We start from the raw sequence: 17,865 nt of genomic DNA, 5'->3' as shown, positions 1-17,865 counted from the left end.
GGGTACCAGCACAAAATGGCTGCCGTGGGCAGCAAAAAAAGAGGCGCCAGTACTCCCCACTAGTGAGTACTATCACAAAAACAGCCCACTGTACTGCAAACAATGCATATTTTTTTAGTACAGGTTTAGGCCTGGGAGCAGAAGTGTTTCCACAGTGTTTTGCCTAAAGCAAAATTATGTGGCAAAAGTGGAATTTCCTGCCAATATGAACTGTCTAAGCAAAATTTCTGAGTGATGCTGATACGTACCTGTCTAAATGGTCATTGAGTTTTACCTAAAGGAATTTTTTGGGGGGGTGAATTGGGAGGTTTCTGCTAGGGAGAAACATCTGAGAATTGTAGGGAAAAGAAAATAAATTTGGTAAAAGTGGCAGAATTTCTTGCAGTATTTTCACACACTCAAAAAACCACTCCTTAAACCAGGCACTGGTAGGAATATGATGATGCAAACAAGGAGAGATGATACTTGAAATGGTAAAAATTATTTATTATTCAAGGGAGAGTACTGACATGTGTGGATCAGAAAATTCTAAATGATTGCATTAAAAAGGAATTTAATAGAATATCAACCTGGAATTTTCTATTTTGCCTTCCATTTTTGAATTTTTGGCAAAATTTTAATAGGTCTTCTGTAAGGTTTTTTTTCTTCTGAAGATGTGTGCTGTGACACTTGAGGTCTATTCTAATTGTAATCCAGGGAAGCAAACATGGAAAGGACATACCAAGTTCAACAAATAAATGAAAATAAAATGTACTATTATGTGCACAAAAGCCCACAAGCACAATCGTTTATGAGTCTCTCATGTCGTGTTCTGTGTTTCTTATAGAACCAATTTATCTACAGAGATGGCACCTTGGCTACCGAACAAGTAATTCCTTTGCCATACCGAGCTGCCATGCCAAGCATAGCGCCAGAACTTCCCATCATGCAAAGTGCTGCCGAGATCTGCGATGATACTTGCTGCAATGGCACTTTGCGGAAGCAAGTGGCTAGCCTTTCACAGGAGGACAGCATCACTCAGAGGTACAGCGCTGACCCAACAGTTTTTATACCCGAACGGGGGCCAAGAAACGAGCTGGATGAAGATGGATACATGACTCCAATGCCAGAAAAGCCCAAAACAGGTATGTATCTATCATGCGATAGCAGTCATAAGGCTTTGGGTTTGGAATAAGACCAAAACCTTGCATCTGAAGGTTTTGAAGGCTAATTTCTCGTAGCTGCTTGGCTTTTCAATGTTTAAAGCCCACTCTTTCTCTAAAGAGCACCACCTCAATATAAGTTATAGGGCAAAGACAATACTAATAAAGGGATTTGTGCTGCACAAAGAAAAGGAGATAATTACCCAATAACATTGTGAGCTTAGCAAAAGATAAGGAGAGGTTAAATTTAGAAAAATTTAGAGTGTAATAAATAAAGGGAGGTTACCCTTTGCAGATTTACAAGGCTATAAAATATAGAGAGAAAAGTGACACACTCCTGATAATTCATTGCTTTTCTCCAAAGAAAAGAACCCACTTCTGATAAAATCACTGTGGGGCTTAACTTCAGACTTCAGTGACTTAGATCATATTTCAATGAGAAATTAAGTTATCTTTAAGGATCCAGTCTCGCCCACGACTGATCCAAAATCATGCAGTGAGCTTCATGTCTATGCAGGGATTTGAATGCAAGTTTCTCTGGTCAAACCTCAATATCTGGAATTGTAAACAATCAAAATTGGAACTATTAACTTGCTTAATCCATTAAGTGTGAGATTCACCTGTGCCTACTTGACACCTGCTATAGTCTATTTGCTCTGTCTATAACTACTCTGCCATCATACCTCTTCACTCTGAAAACATTGAAAAAACTACTAAAGAGCAATCTTAAAGATTATTGACACTATTAAAGTCAGGGACAGATGTGAAAGAAGCAAAGGGAGAAAACGTGGTGCCGAAAAGAGATTTCGTTTTTGAACATAACCGGATGAGCATATTGAGACTTTCTCACTGCAGATGTCCTTCCTCCCTCCTGTCTTCACCCCTGTAGTTAACCTTCTAGCCATGCTACTTACAGCCCACTGAGTTTCCACAGTTCTATTGCACTCCTCCTCACACTTTCGTTTCTGCAGACCACACGCTTTTGGCTTGTGTAAGGTGTACTGTGTGAAAAAGACCTGGAAAGCCAGTGTGCACGTATGTCCTGAGCCAAAATGCTACAGCAACATCTCTAACCTGGGGGAGAGAGCTTGATTCAGATAGTTTTCAGCCATCTCTCTCTCTCTAAAATGAAGCATTCTGAGTTGTTGTAGAAGAATGACTTTCCTCCCTTGCTAAGCACCTGCATGCCTCCTGCATTTTGATCTGGGATTTCATGCACTGTTTAAATCAACATATTCACATTTGAGAGTGGAGTTAGCCAGGTTTGTTCTTTGAAGTTATTGTATTTTTCTATGGCCCATGTAATGTGTAAGGGTGTTGTTTGTTTTTTAATTGTGCTAGTGGCACTTTCATAATCTGCTAGATAACGTTATATGGCAGTGGTGGTTATTGTTTCCCTGAGGATAAGTGATGTAAACAGGAGACATTTTCAGCACTGCGGGAAAAGTTCGAATCAGCTGTGAGTACTTTGGGCTGAGCTCTGTGAGAAATGCAGGTGCCTCCTTGCAGGTTAATATCCCAGGACTCCCCACTTTACAGCAGCAGGGTTCTCTCCTTATGGAAAGGGACTGGCTGAGTGCATACAAGCAGAAGCTTCTGATGTTAGAGGTAAAGGTGCGTAAATTTTACTCCAAAGACATCCTCTTAGAGAAGAAAGATCGGAGGATAGTGATTAATAAACAATAGCCTTTTCTTTCAGGTAGATAAATAGATATCATAAAATCACACAAAACTTTATCCCTGTCAGTTTGTTTTCACTGACTTGTAATAAGCTACAGTTTGTCTCATCCTAAGGTTATTTCAACCTAAGAGTTAGCGACAGGCCAATTTTATGTTGTATCGTATGACTAGCTGGTGTTGAACATAGATCCGTACACAAGAAGCTCTAATCTAGGAATGGAAAGCTGTAGCCCCCCAGATGTTACTGGACTACACCTCCCATCATCCCTGGCCATTGAGCATCCTGGATGGGGCTGATGGGAGTAGCAGCACAACCAAAATATGGATGCCCACAGATCCCCCCCACCCAGACACAACTCTCTCTCTAGCTAGGAATTAGCGACATTTCCATATTAATCCATTGCTTTAATCCATATTAATCTGAAAGCTCCAGCCCACTGAACCACTTGGAACAACTCACCAGCACAATGCTCATCTGTTTCTTCCTACTATGGCACAGCTTGACAACATAGAAATATTAAAACAAATTTGTTTCAAATTAGGTTCCATTCAGATGTGGCTTCTACAGTAACGGTTTCTTTGGCTAATATGGGTTTTATAATTTCTAGATCACCTGAATCCTGTGGAGGAGAACCCATTTGTCTCTCGGCGGAAAAATGGTGATCTCCAAGCACTGGACAACCCAGAATATCACAACGGCCAAAACGGCCCACCCAAAGCAGAGGATGAATATGTGAACGAGCCACTGTACCTCAACACCTTCACAAGCACCTTCGAGAATGCAGAGTACCTGAAGAAAAACGGGCTTCCATTGCCAGAGAAACCCAGGAAGGCGTTTGACAACCCAGGTTACTGGAATCACAGTCTGCCCCCACGGAGTACCCTACAGCACCCGGACTACCTGCAGGAATACAGCACAAAATATTTTTACAAACAAAATGGAAGGATCCGGCCCATTGTGGCAGAGAACCCCGAATACCTCTCAGAGTTCTCCCTGAAGCCTGGCACAATGCTGCCCCCTCCACCCTACAGACACCGAAACACAGTGGTGTAACCCCCAAAGCATGGAAGTCATGGGGGACCCACATACCAGCACTCTCCTTTCTCCTCCGTCTCCGTCTCCCTTCTCTTCTGTCCCTTCTTCTTACCTTCTCTTCTCCTTTTCTTGCCAGTTCTTCCTTCAGGTGGATGTCTGCAAACGGAAAGGCACTTGTTCCAGGAAGCCGGGAAGAAAGAAAAGTAAAGAATCAACAAAGCAGTGGGGAGGGAGGGCGAGAGAGAGAAAGGCTGGCATTTCTCACTTTCTGTGCACCCACAGGGCCAGGAGGTCAGACAAGCCAATGAATACTAGTAAAAGCCAGTGGCGCTGTTGCCTGCTGTCCAACTAGTTCTCTGCATAGCGATTCAGCTTTGATGCTGCAGGGAAAGTCACAACAGTGCCAGCTTCTATCAGCAGCAAATGCTGAGAGCCACTGGAGCAATTCTGGAGGGGGCAGTGCCGTTTTGGGCAGGGGGAGGGAAAAGAGAGGGTAGGAAATGACATTTTTTTTAATATCACAAGTGATGACATAATGAGATTGAGAATCCAACTTCTTTCTTTAACACTTTATATTCTACCACATAAACAAAATGGCTAACCCAGCTTGCCATTCCCATCTTGTTCACTATGTCCATCCGTCCGTCCAAGGGATCACTTTGAAGATCACATGACTCCCCGGCCAGTCCCCCGTTCTCCACCACTTCTGCAGTTGGGGGTCTGTTTTCTAACTGCACAGACCTAACTTCTTCATGCTTCTGTGCATGACACTACCGGTTTTCTACAGGTCAATAGGAGAACAAATGTTTTGAAAGCAAAAATGATTTCAGGACAAAAATGCCAAAATTATAGGGAAAACAACAACATCTCATTTTTTGAGGGCACGCCACCAACCAAGATTTATATGCACAGAGCCTCCTGTTCATGTTTTATACTTCTTGAATACAAAATGTAGCTATTCTCTCCTCAGTTTCTTCTGGTTTATCAGCTAAAGTTGGGAAGCAGTAGAGAATACCGAGGACTGGACAGAGGGAGAAAATTCATCGTTGTTGTTGTTTTAATTCATGGTTTTGGGGTTGTTTTTGTTTTAAGGGTGACCTGCTTCTCAAGGAGGCAGGGTCAGGAGGGAGACTTCAATCCATAAGGAAGAATCTGACTGAGTAAAACGCACATGGCAGATCACTGGAAAATTCATTTGCACTTAAGCTACGGTTTTAATTTTAATTTTAATTTTTGTCCTCACCCTGAACTGTATTCTGGAATCTGAATGAAGCAATATGGAAGTGACCAGCAAAATAAAACAATTTAAAATGTAAAATGAATTATTATGACGATGATATATAGATATAGATATATATATAAAAGATGACTGTGGAAAATGCCGAAACAAAGTGAAGTCTTTGGAACTTTGCTCATCAATGCAACAACTGCTCACAGGAAAACTGTTGAAGGAGTAACTAGCCTTGATGCCTCAGAAAGGAAAGTGGATTACAGGGCAGGGGAAATTGCAGGAAGATGTACTGGACTGACTTGGACTAACCAACAAAGACTGTGGTGAGGCCTGCTTATTTATTGCTCTCCTAGCACAAAGAAGAAACACGAAGCAAGGTTTTAGAAATTCGGGGTGTGCATGGCTATTACATTCTCAGTCAAACCTGTAAATAATTTCCCTACGAACCTTCATTCACAACTGGCTTTTACATGCTGTTTTTAATTTTTTTAAAAAAAATGGTGTTTTTTTTAGTTTGTTCCCTTCACGACTGGATTTTTTTTTAGCTCGAGTTTATTTATACAGCTCTGAAGACAGAATAGCTAGTAGGAGCAAGGGGGGGGGAATCACCCTCATTCTTACAGTGCAATCCTAGGCCTGTCTACTCAGAAGTAATCCCCATTGATTTCAATGGGGCTTAATCCCAGGAAAATGGATTGCAGGCTCACTATATGTTGAATGAAATTGCAGGAGAGGCAATAGTATTTTGCTGTATGCACTTTAATAATGATTAAAACCAAGCGCATCGAATAATGGCAGGGAGCTGTGTCAAAATACTCCACATTTCCTCTTAAACTGAAAAGAAGTCAAGGGGTGCCTTCAGCATTTTAGAGGAGCATGTTAGGGGATGTTTCAAGAGCTAGCTTTCAGGTTTATTCTGCTAAATGAGCAAACCTCATAGTTTCAGCAGTTGACTTCATACAGGTAACCATTTGCTCATAAAGTATGTTTCTGTGATGCTGCAGCCTCTCTCTGTCACCAAGCAACCGGGTAGTACAGTACTTATTTATGACTGGAATTTAAGGGGCAAGACAGCTGTGTGGGGGAAAGGGAATGCTAAAAGTCTCAGCCTTTGAAAAATGGTTTAGCACTGCCCTACTAACCCTATCAGGGACGCGGGTGACGCTGTGGGTTAAACCACAGAGCCTAGAGCTTTGCCGATCAGAATGTCAGTGGTTCAAATCCCCGTGAGGGGGTGAGCTCCCGTTGCTTGGTCCCAGCTCCTGCCAACCTAGCAGTTCGAAAGCACATCAAAATGCAAGTAGATAAATAGGAACCGCTACAGCGGGAAGGTAAACGGCGTTTCCGTGTGCTGCTCTGGTTCACCAGAAGCGGCTTTGTCATGCTGGCCACATGACCTGGAAGCTGTACGCCGGCTCCCTCAGCCAATATTGCAAGATGAGCACCGCAACCCCAGAGTCGGTCACGACTGGACCTCATTGTCAGGGTCCCTTTACCTTTACCTTACTAACCTTATCTCTTGAACACCAACAGAGTGACCCCCAAAGGCTCTCAGTGACCAAGGCAGGACTCCTTGCATTGCCGTCACATCCAGGGTCCAGAACAGGTGTTGCTGCCTCAGCAGCTATCAGCACAAAGCCCCAGGCAAGTTGAGCAGAGAAGAACCAGAACATGGAGCCAGGGCACGGGGAGCTCTTCCCACACCCAATCCTCTGGCCAAGGTAGATTTTGAAAGCGCATCATCCTACAAGCCATTGTACTTCCCATGGTCACCCAAGAGTGGCCTCTTGGTACGGTCCAAGTAGCAAACTCAGATTGTGAAGCCATTTTGAGAAGCACTGGTGATCCACATTTGACATGTCTTGAGAAAACCCATGGAACCTTTTGCTTCTTGAGGTTCCTTTGCTTGGGTTTATTGTGTTTATTCTGGCCCCCTGGTATATAATGATAGCCAGACATGGCATGAATGTATATTTAAAGATGAGTGATAACTGCCCTCTAGCTACTGTTCCCTGCCGCTGGGATCCAGCATGTTATTCCGGTCACCCTCATATATTCTGTCAGCAAGAATGGCTCCCACTGCCATAGGGATCCCAGTAAACATGATGGGGCTTAGCCCTCCTTCTGGTGGCTGCACCCGGTCGACTCTCTTATGTCTGTGCACAGGAGATGCTGGTAGGCAGGAACCCTGGGATTTCTGGTTCTCAAAAGTGCATTCCATATCAACGAGCCAATATATTTCTCTGTCTTTCAGACTACAGGTTCTTGAACTTCCTGAACCAGTTCAATCTCTCTCTGCCCAGAATTGAGCAAATTCTGTACTAAGTTACTACCTGAGCCTCATTGAGCTTATAATGCATATTTTTAGGTTTATTTTGCATTAAAGATGGAGCCGAGTGAGACCTGGCTTCACATTGGATTGGCCTTATTTCTGCATGTAAAGTATTAGTCTGCCCAGTTATTGGAAATTACTTTTTTTTTGGTGAGAGTAGTTTTCTTCTTCCTTCCACTAAAGCAGTACAAAACTTGGGTTCTTCCAGCAAATGCTTAATTTTAAGTATCTGCATTTAATCGCCAGGTAGAAGAGTGCTTACTGTAGGCATGAAACTTATTTCCAGTTACGCAGTTCCTCTAAAAAAATATTGTTTAGTTACTCAAAATATGTGTCAAACTGCAGTGAGAAGGAAGGAAACATTCATAATACAATGTTTAGTGCCGGAATCAATTGCACAATGGACAGAAATGTGTGCAGGCCTGGTGAAGTTTATTCTCTTGATGTGCTGGCCAAATTCCCATTTGTCACAGCAGAAAGGCAGTGTGTGCAGAACACAAAGAATTGGTGTCCGAGTGTTGGCTGCTCACTGATTTCAGAAGTTTTAGTTTACCCCTTTAGGGAGGTGGTAGAGAGTGGCTTTTAAGAGGCTTCTGAAAACCGGTTGTGTTGTCCCAGGGGTGACTACAGGGAGAAAGTGTTATTTTCATATCCAACTTATGGGCTTCTACTACCATTGGAAATAAGATGGCCTACTAAGTAGGGTTGTTCCTACATTCTTAGGGAGCCTGCTAGATGAAAGCAGAACATTCTTTGACACTACAGATGCTGCAAGTGTAAAGGAAACATTTTCTTTCTACCATCAGTGGACATTTCACTGGTATAGCCATTGTCCCCACGTCACAACAGCCATATATACCATAGGATTACTGAGGCAAAGTTATGATGGTTTCCATGGGTCTTCAAATATAGAAGTCTCCAGACAGATAGATGTCTGACCATTTCACAACGAAGAGCATACAGGGCAGCTCTTCTCCTGGTAACTGCTGGTTTTGGCTCCTTTGCAAATGGATCCTATGTAGAGCTATGCGCTGTTAGTTAGCAATACTTCAGTTCCCCAGATTACTTGTTTCAAAACTGGTGGTTCAGGAATCCTCAGCAGGTTAGTGTGTTTGCTTATAGTTGACAGAGCGTATGTTATTGAGAACCTAAAGTCCAATAGGACTGAGCTGCCTCAACGAACGTAAATGGAAAGCTCTCCAGAAATTCAAGGGATAGCATTCAATCCTGCTCTCCCCATATGTAAAAAGCCTTTACAAGCAAAATGGCAATATATATTTGCTTCCTATAAGGAGTAAAAGCCTGTGCAATTGAGGACCTCCCTGTGCACTTGAATAGAATGGGGGGAGGCAGGGGAGAGAAATTCATCAAAGCATCTTAGCATCCTATCGCTAACCAAAGATGGAAACCTGTTTATGTGTGGGGCTTTTGAAGGCTTTTGGCAATTCAAGATAAGTACTGCATAAAGAAAACAATCCCGCAGAGTAAAAGAAAATGTAAATAGTTTGTCCCCCCAAAGCAGTACCTTCTCTCAAAATATGAATTGATGGAGCATATTAACTTTTAATTCTGGGAAAAGTCAGTTTGATTGTGTGAGATGAAATCCAGGCTGTGAATCTGTCTCTTATTCCAGAGGTGCCTGGATGCAGGTCCATTTCTATCTATTTGAAGCAGAGGTGGCTTTCCAGGTGTTGCTGGACTGCGACTCCCATCATCTCTGACCACTGGCCACACAGGATGAGGTCGATGGGAGCTGAAGTCCCACAACACCTGGGTGGCTCCTCTCCTGCCCCACTTTAAAGTTTTTGGAAATAACAGGGTTGGGCCTATCCAGGTGGTGGCATGAAAAAAGGGATTGCAATTATTCACCTAATGCCAGTTTGTTCAACAGTAAAACTGTACAGGCTTTTGGGAACTGACAGAAAGGAAAACTCCTTCCTCCATGCCATGGCCTCAGCCCAGACTATGAATGGAAGGATTTGTGAATTTCATATATATTTCAGGTAACCCAAATAAGCTTCTCAGTTGTCCATGTTTCCAGCCTTAAATTGTTCTCCACATTTTGCAGCAATCTGTGATTTTAATTTTTTTTTAAAAAAAATCCTTATGAAAATTCATTATTTCAGAGCATTTCCCTTTTTTATCCATGGTTTATTGGGCTTTTCACATTATTACAATAAAATGGTATAACCCTTTAGTAGTCGTCGCCCCCCCCCGCCCCGTTTTGCTCCCTCTCTTTGAGCTCATGGCCTCTTCATCTTTTTTTGTCTAGCTACAGTATTATCATCTCTGGCACTCAGTTATTTGTGCTACAGTGTGTCTAGGTTTCCGCGCTCAGATGAATGTGTGTCAATGTTCTGCTGTAGTCCTAGATTAACATTCATTAACTTGGGGAAATTCCCATTGCTGCAGTGTGCCTCCTATCACATCTAAATGCAGATATTATTTGGCGAAGAGTTCCAGAAATGCACTCAAAATCTCTTGGAAGCTTGAACTTTCATGTAGTTTGTAGAGCAGCATTTTCTCATGGGATGCTGGTTGCAGGAGGTCCTGTATCCAGGTTGCTGTGCTTGGTGTATTCCAGATAGTTCCAATATTTATTTTGATGACAGCATGGCTCAGTGGAGCCATCCTTCTTGTGATTTTGACAATCCCCTCCTGGCAGGTATGCAGCCAACTGCAGTGGTGGAGTTGCCTGTTAAGAGGGATTTGTACAGAACCAGATAAATTCTAGCCCCTGCACTTCATTCCAAAAAAATTGCATTACTGGGCAGTTCCATAGTAGGTGAGTTATGTCTTGTTGTGCAGTTTTGACTAATGTACATATTTCTAAAGCACTTTTCCATAATACAATCATTTCTGCATGTTATTTTCCCTCAATATTTTCATTTTTATTTACACTTCCCCTTAAAATATGTAAACAATGGTTGGTTGGAAACTGCATCACAAAACTTGAATTCAGTACAGTTTTGAAGGATAGCTGTGTTTGCTTTGCATATTGTTTCCAAAATACAAATTTACAAATTGATTCGGTTTTCAGTGCTTCCTGGATCAAGTGTCTCCCTCATCCCTAGTCCAGACTCTTCTTCTCACATGTACACCAAGGTTATACAGTGGTATCTCAACTTACGAATTTAATCCGTTCCGAACGGACCTCCGTAAGTCGAAAAAATCGTAAGTCGAAGCCAATGGGGATTTTTTTAATTAAAAAAACGTCAGTTGGAAAAATCCTATCTAAACCGCATCCAAAATGGAGGACGGAACTCTGTTCGTAACTCGAAACATTCGCAGGTCGAGGTACCACTATATTTTAAAACTTTGAATGTACCAAATAGCTACCTGCTTATGTGCCATTACCTAAGCAACCAGACTGATTCTCCTTCCTGCAAAAGGAGAAGCAACCTTTAAACTAGCTGGAAGCATTTATTTTTTCTGTTTTTGCTTGGTAGAGATATCTTCCTTTCTCTAGGTTAGTAAACACACGCTTGTCCTTACGCCATCGCCAGAGGGTCAGGCAACTTTCACTTCCGCCCAGCTTGCTTCTGCCGTGTCCAGCCTTTGGCAAAGCATTCTTAGGGAACATTCTTTGGGAAACTGCATGAAATGATGGGCTCTGATCTGTTCCAGTAGACCAAACTGAATTCTTAGTGCAGTTTAATCTTCATCTCACCACCTTTAAAAAAACTATTCTTTAATAACCAGCATGTCTCCCTTTAAATGCAAAAAAAAAGCCTGTGAGTAGCGTGATTTCATTGGGATCATGTTGCTAAGAAAGACAACAGGATAAATAAAGCTTCCAGCCTCATCTTCTCAGCGGTAGCAGCTCGGCTGTGAGAACTATGTCCTCAGGCTAGACGTCCTTCTGTTTGTGTTGAAGAGCCCTGTAGTTAGCACTGCTAACTGCTTTGCATCCTGTAGATTAAAGAAAATATACCCTGCCACAGTGGAAATCACACAGGTATCGATATTGCACAATTTGTGGGAAAGTTATAGAAGTTAGGCAATACCCTGCCATAGCCTTCCTGTAGTTTATATCACTGAGGAAACTTCCAGAAGTGACAAAGGAGGAAAATAATTGACATTTGCTTCAAGCAGGGACACAGCAAACCAGCCAAAACACACAGCAGTCACGACTTGAAGATAAAGGGGCTTGAACTCTGGGTACCGTGGGAAATGTTACCTCTCTTGAAAGGCACACGCTCCAAGGGCGCGAGCTTTTTCGCTCTAAATTATTATACATTGCCTTATATTGCCCTTTACAGAGGTGCGATGCGAGTTTCTTGTCAGCTGTTATTTGGGCTCAGAGCCCAAAGGAAATACTGCGAGTTACATTTTCAAAGTATTCGCTAAAACCAGAAGCCAAAACTGAAGCTGAAAGTGCTGCATGCTTCCAGCAGCTGATTTGTTTAAAGAAATCACCTTTATTGCTCCAACATTCTCAGTTAAAAACAACAGAAGTGAGGAATATTCTGCCCACTCAAGGAATGGGGAAAGGCAGAGTCGTCTTGTCTGAACATTTTTAGTTGTAGTTTTCCTTGTGCCTTAGCTTTCATAAGTATCTCTTTATTTGGTGTTGTTTAATTATATTTACATTTAAGACTTTTCTGTGTAGCCTTCTTCAGGCATACCTTTAAATGTTCAGAAGACATGGAGGAGGGCAGAGGGGAAGAAATTTCTTTCTACTAGAGCTGTAGAGTTATTGTGCAAGCAGACAGGAAGGTAGATTTGGATTCCCAAAGTTTACTTCATGTGTGTGATGCTTTCAATCCCATCTTTGGAACTTTATAATTTTCTCCATATTGGAATGGGAAAATTAGTTCTATGGTTTCCCTGTTCCTCTTTGCTTTCAAAACAATGCCCCTTATATTTCGCTCATTTTCACTTAAACTCCGACTTCCCAGTGCTGCTAATGTTGAGTATTGAGCAAAGCAAAACGAATGCAGGCAAGAAATCACTGTGTTTCTATAATAGGCATTAATTTTACAAGGCATCGTAATACACTGAAAATGGTTGGTACTGGCAAGCCTGTGTGTTTAGGATGTTGTAGCTGTGCTGGCCCCATAGTATGTGAGGTACTGTTAAAGGTATCATTAGAACAGGTAAATGGGATGTATAATACTGTCCCAACTTTATGGGCTGTTGAACCGTACAAAGTTCTCTAGTAAGCACAAGTACTAAGACCAAGAATAAAAGGAACTAGATTAAGTGTTCTCATAGATCTAGGCTAAATAGCCCATATTAACAAATATCCATATATATATATGGCATGGTTTCCCTCAGTGAATCCTGGGCATTACAGTTTGGTGAGAATGTTTTTAGCGGCTCCTAGAATCTTCACAGATCTGCATTCCCTAGCATTCCTAAGGAAGTCAGAGTGACCAATTAAGTCTGTAAGGGTGTCTGTGTTAATTAAATTAAGTTACTGTATTTTCCCGTGTATAAGATGCCCCCATGTATAAGTTGCCCCCTATTTTTGGGGACTCCAAATTAGGAAAACACCCCTCAGCACTACCTGTGTATAAGACGGGCCCCAATTTTAAACCTATTTTTTTTGTTAAAAAAACCCCATGCTCATACATGGGAAAATACGGTAATTTGACCTTGCCTTGAGTTCAGGTTTCAAGCCCTTTAGGAACATAGTTGTAGAAAAATAAAATGATGTTGGAGTTGTTTCTTTGGATGCTATTTCTTTACATGACTCAGTTGAAATTAGGGACAAATGTAAACCAAGGATATTCCATGGCCAGAGACACCAGCACTTCAGAATGCAGCAGGCAAATTTGTATCTTTTCCTTCCTTCAGTGTTTGCACTTAAAAACAAGCAAGGGACAGATTTCAATTTTCTTGTTCCCTTGTGAAGTAATTCCCTACAGCACAAACAGTGCCATTTCACTCCCATATTCACAGAGTGATTATACAGTTAGCTGTAATTATTATTGATCTTGTTGCGGTAGCATGTTACACAATGTTGTAATCATTGTGTGCGCACATAGCCTGCCACTTCAGAAAATGTGCTTATGCACATCTTTGACTTTAATCACCTGGGGGCTTGATGCAAACCAGCTGAAATTTAGCAGGGAACAACCCATTGATTTCGATGGTACCTGTGTTAGACACTTATGTCAGATCTATTTACACTGAGCACAAAGGTAAGTTCTTTTCTGAACCATATCTTAAGTTGTGAGTTTCCTTAGCCTCTGAAGGCATATAGCAAAGGATGCTCATACTTTGCATCAAAGTCTCCACCAAGAAAGATGGACTTCAGCACTCAGTACGTATTGAGAAGATCAATAATGTTTATGCAAGTTTTCTTTTTTTGCATAGAAATAATCAATTGCATGCATTATGCTGAAGCAGCTACATAGGGTGTTCTTGTTGTTTTTGCTTTTGCACTAGTTGTGTTGGTAGAAGCTGTAGGATAGGTATTAGTAACTGCGGGTTGTTAAGAGGTTTTTAGGAGAACAGGAGTAGGGACCATGAAGTGTGAACAAATAGCCATACAGCATTCAGTACTGATGCTCACTGGAAACAACTTCCTTCTTGTGCAGACATAACTTGCTAGTTTTCAAATTAATTTCCAGTGTGATAAGCAGAAACATGCTTTGCTTTTTTAAAAACAAACAAACTGTAAAAGTCTTGCAAATCTGAGTCCTTTGTCAAACACCAGCTTTCATGGGCATGGATTCACAGCAAATGAATAACATTAGCCCTAGCAACTGACTGGAACAGAAAGTCAATGAAAAGAGAGAAGAAAATCAGGGTGATACAGCAAGCCTTTTGCTAACTTACAGGGAAGGCTAACCTTACAACAAAATTTGAATAGGTACTATCCAGGGTGACAGGATGCACTGAAAGGTGGGCTACTTTAAATGCACCTTTGAGCTACTCACAAGGGAAAAGCACCTTTGTTTGGATTATGTTAATAACCATTGTTTGAAAACAATTCCTTTCCACTGGCATGAAAGTCAGCTTGCATTACATAAGCACTCGGCGGACTAAACCATTTTGGGGGCAAAAGCCACAGTAACAAACTGTGAATGGTATTTTATAAGTGTAGATATGTAATCCGTTATTTTGAAGTGAGGTACTATGAAATATGTAGCATAAAACGGTACTGCTGTTAAATGGGTCGATAATTAAACTGAGCAGCTGTGCAAAGGTAAGCTAACTTTGAATGCAAGGAAACAAAAACAAAAAAAAGATCCCCTGGAAGCAGGAAATGCATAATCCAGTTAAAAGAATTGCTTGGCTGTACACAGTTTCTAGTCCAGTTGAAATCACTGGCCATTTGGATACAGACAGGGTATCTGTTCTACACATGGACGTGATCAGGAGGGACGGAACTGGTTCAATCTGTTCAAGCAGCAACAATTTACATGTTCACAATGGCCTGCCACATTCTGAACCCATCTGAGCTAGCCACAACTGCCAATGATATTAAACTTACATATACCCAAGTATGATGCCCTAACAGAATTGAGTGTCAAGCTCAAAGCCAGTACAATGTACATTATGTCTGCTCTTTAACTTTTTCTCTGCTGAAATACTGATTTTCTGAGGGGTTTTTTAAAAAAAGAATAGGGGTGTTTTTCCAAAATGAACCTGCAGGTTGGTTTTTCCCACCCTCTTTTCTAGTTCTGGCCACCAGATCCACACACACACACAGTTGGTTAGAGTGTGGTGCTGGTGACGCCAAGGTCACAGGTCTGATCCCCATATGGGACCGCTGCCTATTCCTGCATTGCTGGGGGTTGGACTAGATGACCCTCAGGGTCCCTTCCAACTGTATGATTCTAAGGGAGTGATTCAGTTGTTTAGCTCTATAGTGACTAAGCCATGCTACCCTGTAAACTCGCCTAGTTTGTAAAGTAACTTTAAGTTCATCATAGCAGATACAAAAGGGAAAGGTTAAACCAAATGGAATGCATGTAATTTTTATGTACATGCAATGTACTGTATTTTGTTAGGTTGGAACTCCTTGTTAAGATTGGAGCCCATTTTTAAAAATTTTCTAACATGTTTAACATGTTTTCCCTTATTAATAAAAAGCTTTTAATTTGTTTTTGAATAAAACTCAATATGGAAGTCGCTTTCCTTTCTAAAATAAATATGCCTCACAATCTGCTTCCTAACCCAGTTCAGACTTGGGGCAATTAATGCTGCAATCCTATACACACTTCCCTATTCGTAAACGCCACCGAACTCAGTGGGGCTTAGTTTTGCAACAATGTGCCTAAGATTGCACTGTTAGTCCAACTGGTTTCAGTGGAGCTAAATTTAGTTAAATGCAAGAAACACAACATGTTCATGGTAGCATTGAAAGTCCCTTATTCAAAACAAAACAAAAAAATTCCTTCCAGTAGCACCTTGGAGACCAACTAAGTTTGTCATTGGTATGAGCTTTCGTGTGCATGCATACTTCTTCAGAATATTCAGAATATTCTTTTAGCCACATGGTTTTTAGAAAGCTTGAATTATGGACCAGTTTCTAACAACCAATACACTCTGACAAAGAAAAGTGGTGAGTTTGTCAACTTCATTTAGTCCCAAACTTGCTCTGCTGTTTTTAAATGATGGACACAGGAATGGTGCACACAGACAAAAATTTGAATCCTAGTCTCTTAAGAACCTCTCCCAGTGTAGCAACATTGTTCGTTGACAGAACTGTGGCCAAGCTGGATCCTAAACAAAATTATTTGCTAGTGCAGTATGTCTTAGGATTGAGCTGTGAGAACATCCTGGGTTTAGCTATTTCATTGGATTCCTAGTACAACTGTTAAAAAAATGCAAAGAACAAAATATTTTCACCTTGTAAACTTCCAGGAAACCTTCCAGGAAAGTGACACAATGCGTCCACGTATTGTGGATTTTGCACCCTCATTTCATGTGACACAATGCATTCAGAGTTAGCTGCCTTTTTCAAACAAAAATTTAAAAACAAAACTACTGTATGTTAATTTGAAAATGTGAATAGTATTTTTATAGCTTGTTAAAGACATGGCTAGTTGCATATGTAAATAAGGATAATGTAGTTTTTATTTTCCTTTGTGGGCCTCATTCCTTGGAACATAATTATCTTAAGGTTGATTTGTATATAAGTAATTGGCTTGTGATTCCATCCCCTCTCCTTTCCCCCTCCCATTTGCCCCCTATTTGTTTCTCTCCTTGCAGGTTCGATTGGAGGTCTCATTTTGACATTCTGTGTGATTCTGTGTTAGCACTATTGTGGTGTGTTCAACCTCCTGCACCTGCTTACACAGTAGGATATGACAAATTGTGTGTGGTGTTACTTTAACCTTTAGTTTTTTCATCTTTCAGCTATGAAGGATTATGCACTGTTAAAAATTACATAACTAACTTTTGTTAATATTTAGCTATCTATATATTTTAGTATCATTTCCCTTTCCTTTTGTTTTTGGAAGCTGTGGGAGAAACCAGTGTCTCTTTTTCCTTCCTTTGTGTGGTTAGGATTGTTCTTTTTCTGTATTACCTCCCAAGTTCTTTGGAAACTTTTATCTGTTTGTTAGGACAAATGTAGATTACAACCTGCTTTAGCTTCATCCCACACTGATCATCCCAGCTGAACAATTTGAAAACTGTTCTGCTTTTTTGTTACATGAATCTGTCAGAAATATATTTTTAATTTAATATAAATGAAATTCAATAAAATACAAAACAAATGGTCCTTTGTGCGTGTGGCCTTTTTGTGTGTGTGTTATTCCCTGGTTGAATTAAACCAGGCATAGGCAAACTCCAGCCCTCCAGATGTTTGGGACTACAATTCTCATCATCCCTAGCTAACAGGACCAGTGCTCGGGGATGATGGGAATTGTAGTCCCAAACATCCGGAGGGCCGGAGTTTGCCTATGCGTGAATTAAACATTGATTTTGAACACTGTAGCCAACTAAAAGTGGGGGCGTTTGGGTATCTCTATAAAGGCAATAGCAAAAGCCTGCAAATTTGAATGGGGGTGGACTGCACCTGTCCTTTACCCAGGGCCGGCTCTAAGGCAAGCCCGGGTGGCGCAGTGAGAAACGGGGCGGGGTGGGGAGCGCCGGAGCGGTCATTGCACCACGGCGCCAGGGTGCCCGATATGCTTAAGACTGCCCTGCCTTTACCCTAGTCCTAGACATCTTCCACTCAGCTTCCCATACCACAAGACACTCACATGTTCGGGTAGCACACACTGTTCTCTGTATCGCCCCTCCCCTGGAAGCTGGCAAGATGCCAGAATGATTTCTTAGCACAAAGATGCTATAGGTGTCTGCTATAAGATACCAAATGCTTGTATCTTGGGAGGAGTGGCATTGCTGGGTGGAAGATTCAGCTATCCGTATAATCTAAGCAGATAATTTAGCTGTAGCTTGGCCCTAGTTATGCTCTAAATTGGAGACCGCTATTTATTATTTTTTTAAGGTAGGCTGGTCTGTTATGCACTTCCAA

The 17,865-nt window shown here is 41.4% G+C and overlaps 1 protein-coding gene across 5 annotated transcripts in view; it reads left to right on the top strand.

Annotated features, from left to right (window-relative positions):
• ERBB4 (erb-b2 receptor tyrosine kinase 4) overlaps positions 1–17,074 on the top strand; it is an 818,250-nt gene extending 801,176 nt beyond the window's left edge. For all 5 annotated transcript variants that reach the window (XM_060282309.1, XM_060282298.1, XM_060282293.1 and 2 more), the window contains 2 exons: positions 827–1,124; positions 3,431–17,074. In XM_060282309.1, coding sequence (XP_060138292.1) covers positions 827–1,124; positions 3,431–3,876 — 744 coding nt within the window. In that variant the 3' untranslated portion in view covers positions 3,877–17,074. The remainder of the gene's footprint in view (positions 1–826; positions 1,125–3,430) is intronic.
• The last annotated feature ends 791 nt before the right edge of the window (positions 17,075–17,865 follow it).

This window comes from Zootoca vivipara, chromosome 1 (assembly GCF_963506605.1).
Source record: "Zootoca vivipara chromosome 1, rZooViv1.1, whole genome shotgun sequence".
In the NCBI taxonomy this organism is placed as follows: Eukaryota; Metazoa; Chordata; class Lepidosauria; order Squamata; family Lacertidae; genus Zootoca; species Zootoca vivipara.
Note: the sequence above shows the minus strand (reverse complement) of the source record. Positions and strands in the feature narration are given on the sequence as shown.